The 6,392-nt window shown below is 46.5% G+C and overlaps 1 protein-coding gene across 1 annotated transcript; it reads right to left on the bottom strand.

Moving 5' to 3' along the window:
• Positions 1–748: 748 nt before the first annotated feature.
• On the bottom strand, positions 749–2,087 carry LOC133914400 (uncharacterized). The gene is made up of 2 exons (XM_062357510.1): positions 1,632–2,087; positions 749–1,539 (listed from the first exon to the last, which is right to left on the bottom strand). Exons 1-2 carry the CDS (start codon positions 1,961–1,963, stop codon positions 1,239–1,241), a joined length of 633 nt encoding a protein of 210 aa, XP_062213494.1. The 5' UTR covers positions 1,964–2,087; the 3' UTR covers positions 749–1,238.
• Positions 2,088–6,392: the final 4,305 nt, after the last annotated feature.

Here is a 6,392-nt window from a genome sequence, read left to right as displayed (position 1 = left end):
CTGTAGCAATATGATTGACAGGGAGGAAAAAAATCTCTGTTGTCACCTACTCTTCCTCTTTTTTATTCCACCTTCAGAAGACCTTTACTTGTTCACACTTTGGGAATGCTTTTGCTTTTTTACCAGGAAGTTCATTTTTGTGGAATCTCTTGGAAGTGTTATTCATCATAATCAGACATATATTTGATATATACATCTCAGAGCAACTTCAATCACAAGGATAATTTGTTTATACTTAAAAAAATCAGGCAAACAAGGAATAACAAAGCCAGAGAATTTCCATGGGGTTTTCTTTACATATTGACATGGAAATATCTAGTTCTAAAAGTGGAGGAGGTGCAAATTACACCTAATCATGCCAATGTATCTATCTAGATTTGAATGATGTAGTACCACTCCGTCGCTCAACTGCTCAAGCAAGGACATAGTTTCTGGCTACTTTCAACAGTTTGCATGTCCAATTTCACCATATATCTTTGCGACTTGTCTCATGGCTACAATAAAATTGCATCGAGAGCAGTTCATGTATCTCGGTTCACTAGCTGAGAAAAAGCCAGCTACTCCATTAGCAACCAACACATCTGCTATGATCTAAGATCATTAGGGGATAAATATCCACTAAGAGCATAGTCGGTGACATCGGCTATTAGGGTAAGAATTAGATTATAGATTGATGAGACTTAGAATATTGAGAATATTTAGATTAATTCTCATTGATTACCTTTATTAAGACAAATGCTCAGGGTCTTGGATACCCCAATTTTCCAATGAGGGTGATTACGATCCTAAACCGACTCCAAATTCTAACTTACTAAACTTATCCCATACTAAATTAGAAACCAAATCAAACCAATCTCCTAGCCAAATCAAATCCAACTTATCTTAGACTTATCTCCTAATTAAATAGCAAGCATGATGCAACCTGGCTTTTTTACCCATAACATTTCATCCCTCCTTGTGAGACAACTCGTCATCATCGAGCTATGACAGAGACCATGGATGCATGCCTTCGAAACCCCATGTCGACGAAGGGATGTAGTGTCATTGTCCCGTCACATGAGAGCACCAATATCCCATCGCCCACGATACAGCCCTGACTTTCGTGCCCATAATAATATCACCAATATCGTGAGCAACTAATCAGTTGATGAGCCGCCAGGGTGGAGGTGAGCATACAGAGCACAAAGGAAGAGATAAATTGGGTCGGGCAAGAGGTCCAACTAATCAGTTTTCACTTTTCAGTTATCGCCGCGGCCGCGGCCGCTGCAGCAGAGCTCTTGGATGACGCGCGAGCGGCGGTTCGGGTGGAGGCTGACGATGATCCAGAGGAAGGCGAGGACGGCGACCCAGATGAGGATGTCCAGCGACAGGTGCGTCCTCCGCTGCGACACCACGAAGGTGAGCACCAGGCTGGAGTAGGCCACCACGAACGACCACCGCACGTGGCGCGAGTCCACGGCCATCCGCACCAGCAGGCATAGCGTCATCACCATCGAGCTCGCGAACCCCACCCAGCTCGCCCCCATGAACACCCAGTACCTGGATGCCGTCACGCGTCACGCCCATGCCAATTAGTAACATCGTGATAGGCTCAACCTCAGATCACACATGATGCCGTGCGTAGGGAGTACCTGGGGCGGTGCAGGTCGCGCATGATGGGGTCGCCGGCGTGGTACATCACCGTGCTGTCCTGCAGCGACCGTGGGACGTCCTGCTGCCAGTAGCCGCCGGGGATGCTGGTGCCGAGCTGGTACGTGAGCGTTGTGATGAGCGTGGCCACCACCAGCAGCGTGTTGGCGTCGTTGCCCACCCAGCTGTTGGGCCCGGGCCCGCCGCGCCGCTGCTGCTGGCTCACGGGCTGGCCCTGCTGCGTCGGCAGCGGCGGGTACACACCGTCATGTCCCATCTCCAGGTCGCCGTTGCCCGGCGGCGCCGCGTTCGGGTGCACGCGCGGCTGATCCATGGGCACACCACCACACACGGCCGATATCGAGCTAGGAAGAAGCGCAGCGATCGAGCCACGGGCGGCGGATGGGTTTGATCTGAAGCCCGCACGATCGACAACCAGTGAAGCCTTTGTGTTGAGTGCGAGGGAGTGAAGAGCACAAGGGATCCAAGATTCCAAGGTGTGTTTATATAGCCATCTGGGTCAAGTCAACCGTGATATTTTTTTTCTTCTAAATTGCTATTTGTCTTTCGATAAAGAAGAGGGGAAAATATGTCAAATTTCGTACCTTACGATTTGCGTGGAGATTAGTGCACGCCCTTCTTCTCCGATGAGCTCTTATCATCTCCGGCGAGGTCTTCTTCTCCGGCGAGCTCCCTTCGGGTTAGTGTTAGGGTTTTCGGGGTTAGGGTTCAGATTTCAGGGGGGATTTTGGGGTTGCCAGCTTCAAGAGAGCTCCGGGGGAGGCGACCGGCCCAGCGGTGGTGGCGGTCGTGGGGGCAGGGCGGCGAGGCGGCAAGGGCGCTGCCAGCCGCGAAAGGAGCTGAGGAGCTGAGACGAATGAGGAACAGGCGATGTGGTGGGGAGGTGGTCGGTGGGAATGAGGTAGAGGCGATGCGAGCTGGGCTTCTCATCTCAACTGTGGCCCATCTGATAGCCTAAAATTTGATATATTTGGATAAGCCAAATCTGTCAATAGTTGGCTAGCCACTCCCTTTTTTCTTGCGTTGAGTACTCCAATTCTCTAACCGCATCTGCCACTTATACTATCAACTACACTCCTACTAACCTATCTAATTACAGTGCACCGGTCACTCTCAGTGCTCCACGCTAGCTGATATCTTAGGCTTTAATTATATGTCTACGTAGGATAAAAGCCGAGGTGGCAATGATTTCAATAAAGAGAAGAGGTTGATGTCTTGTGAAGACACTAGGTGGGTACCAAATCTAACCAATAGACACCGCAAAGAAACAACACTAGATAAGAAAGTAGTATGTATCACTACTATTATGACCTACCGCATTAAACAGCGTCTCACCGGCTTGTCATGCCGCTCGCAGGCTCGCCATGCTGCTCTCGCAGCGCTCATCAGTAAATTTGTTGTGCCACCACACCGACCCATTGCATAGTGGGAGAGACGAGGAGCGGGCGTCGCTTGGCTTCTCACCATTGTGCCTTGACCCCCGCCACGCCCTTCCGCTCCCTACACGCGTCGCGCTCGCACGCTCAGCCACTCAGCCATACTCAGCCTCCAGCGACATAGCGCCCACCGCTCAGCTACGAGCTCACCGCGAGCCACGCATCGCCCGCCGCCCTTCCACTCCACAACTCTATGCTAGGCCCCCTCTTAGCTGCCCCTCCGTGACAAGCTTCCTATGCAGCCTCGCCCACACGTTGGAGGAAGAAGGGGCCGTTGTTAAAGGATGGGAGGAGAAGAGAGAAAGAGAAAAAATTCTGACGTGACCCATGTTTTGAGGACATTAGAAATCAGGCGTTAAAGAGCTTATTTTTTGGGTTATTTTTTTATGATATGAAGGGAACTAAGAAACTGCTATGCAATTTCGCACTGGGAGAGGCCTAATGCCACTCCAGCGTTGGTTTGTACGGTGCCCACAAATGGTGATGTCCTAAATGTTGCAATGCGTGGAACACACAGTAGTAAATGTATTAAAAATATATCACAGGCAGATCAAGGCGTCTGATATTCAAAGTCATGCAGCGGGCTCCTACCGGGGAAGAAAGGGTTGGCATGAATGTTCCACGAAACATGTCTGCATGTTGCGATGGGATTTTTTTGGTTGGGATTTGACGGCTCTGGGATACTCACGCTACCTTGATGGGACGTCAACTAACCATCCGGATGGCACGAGAGTTGAGGCCTAATAGCCCGGGCAACTAACCAGTTGGGATTTGACCGGGCGCTAGTAGTCCTCGTAGTATAAACCTCAAAAGCTGTATAAATCCACCCGATTTTCACAAAATTAACAACATTATATCTTTTTTACTCATCTGCTACAGATGACTCGAGAGAACTTGAGATTGAATATCTCCGGCAATTGCTTTTTCAGATATGGATTGCTCGGCGTGCTTGCATTGACCATTTGACCTAAGACCATCTCAAGGAATTCACATCAGGGATTAAATTTTCCTCACGAAAGGATTTTCGTTTCGTTCAGCGTTTTAACGATTTTTTTTTACGGTTCCTGTTACGAAGAGATTCCAAAGTCATTCCTTCAGGACAGAATTCTCTCTCCTATCCCTTTACGAATCCCTTCGAAAGAAAAATAAAGGAAATGAGAACGGGAAGGGGAATCGGTAAGGGAACGAAATGAAAGGAATATGGTTGGAGATGGTCTAAGGGTGGAATTGGGCTTGTCCACCCAGTACCGTTTATTTTGGCTCAGTCTTTTAAGTTAGCGTGTGTTTCCATATAATTAGTGGTGGTTGGTTGTCTGTATCATGCCATCATAACCCAGATGATATGTACAATCTCTAAACGATTATTCTTTGGTTATCTGTTTAAATTGTTCTGACCTGGCTTGACATATGCAAAAATATAATGCTAGCCTGTCTTGGCAGCGAAGCTCGGAAGGCCCTTCACTCATGAGCCTGCTAGAGTTGTGCAAGTGGCGAGCCATCTCGATTTGTCACCTTCACCCCCCTGTCTCACCCCTATTCCTTTCTCTCACCCCACCACCCTAGTCCCTCCCCGCTGCTCACCCCCACCCCTACCCCCGTTGTTCCCTACATCCCACTCCTTTCTCTCACCCACCCTCGTTGCTTCGTCCCTGCATCAGGGGTGCCACATTTAGCTGTCGATCCCCAGTAACTAACTAGTCCACTCCACTTGATGCTTTCACATTGATTGAGACGCTTCCCCTTTGAGCTAGCTGTGACTCTGTATATATTGATCGATTGCCTCTAACTCTGTTGTAAGTAACATGGACCAACTATGCTCTTGTCCCTTGTCTGTCTCAGACATGACAAGAATGAACAGGTGAGAGAGAGCATGGCCTGGCCTGGCCTCCAGTTTGACTGCCTCTGCTAATTTAGTACTCCAATAATTTGCTACTTAGTCATAAAAGATAATTCTCTTTCAAAAGTATGGAATATTGGGTATATTTTGCATCATAAAAGTTTGATTTTTAATTGGTACTTTCTGTTGAATACACTCATAATCTCATATGATAATGCTTTATGGTCCGTGAAGACATTGAGTCCTTATATTCTTTTGCTTCAACTCATAAACTCATAATCCTGATCGTATTGTTCTTACTTATGCATAGATGAAGGAATTGGCTCATAAGCATCATGAACTTATTGCTCGAGGTGCAAGTATAGTTGCTACAATGTGTGCATACATGATTTATGTGTCAAAGCGTCTAGGTAGCTGAACACCTATTGTCACCTATGGTCCTATGTTAGAAAGAGATAAGATTAGAATGTATAACCTTAGATTCATATTTCACAATGATGATCGTCATTGTGTGGAGAAACTTAGAATGAGGAGAGCTTCATTTTTTCACTTATGTACTTTGCTTAGGCCGAGAAATCTGCTTACAGACACAATTCGTAGTTCAGTGGAGGAACAAGTTGCAATGTTCCTTCAAGTGGTAGGTCATAATCAAAGGTTCAGGTTGATAGAGCTGTCATTTAGGAGGTCGGTTGAAACAATTAGCCAGTATTTTCAATAAGTGTTGTATGCTATCGAGGAGTTACGACAAGAGATGATTAAGACCCCATCTAATGACATCCACCCAAAAAATTTGAACAGCTTCCATATTTTCAAGTACTAGAGTATGTCATTGGGGGTTATAATTGTACATTATTTTGATAGTCATACTAATAGTGTATACATTGTGATTAGGATTGCATTGGGGCTTAGATGGAACTCATGTGCTAGCTAGAGTGCCGCAAAATATGGCTGCTGCCTTTCGTGGTAGAAAAGGTGTGACCCCGCAGAATGTCATGGCAGCTGCTAATTTTGATTTGAAGTTCACCTTTGTGTTAGATGGATGGGAAGGTTTTGCACATGATGCACTTATTCTTTCAGATGCGTTGGAAAGAGATATGGATTAAGGGTTCTTGAGGGTAAGTATACAGCCTAGATTAATTAATAGTTTAGTCAACTTGAAATATGCTTACCTAAATAAATTTATCATTTTTTAGGTAAGTTTTACTTGATCGATGCTAGATATGCGGTTCGGCCTAGGTTCCTTCCACCATACCGTTGTTGTCGCTACCACTTGAGGGAGTATGGTGGGAGGAACCATCCTCGTGACCAAAGAGAGAGTTATTCAACCTGAGGCACTCATCTCTTAGGGTCACCGTGGAGCAGGCTTTTGGTGCTTTAAAGAACCGATTCAGAATTCTTTACAATAAGCCTTTTCACCCTTACAAGACCCAAGTAAAGTTAGTTTTGGCTTTTTGCATTCTACACAATTG

The sequence above is a fragment of the Phragmites australis genome, chromosome 4 (genome assembly GCF_958298935.1).
Source record: "Phragmites australis chromosome 4, lpPhrAust1.1, whole genome shotgun sequence".
In the NCBI taxonomy this organism is placed as follows: Eukaryota; Viridiplantae; Streptophyta; class Magnoliopsida; order Poales; family Poaceae; genus Phragmites; species Phragmites australis.
The sequence above is the reverse complement of the archived record's forward strand: the minus strand, read 5'-3'. Positions and strand labels throughout refer to the sequence as shown.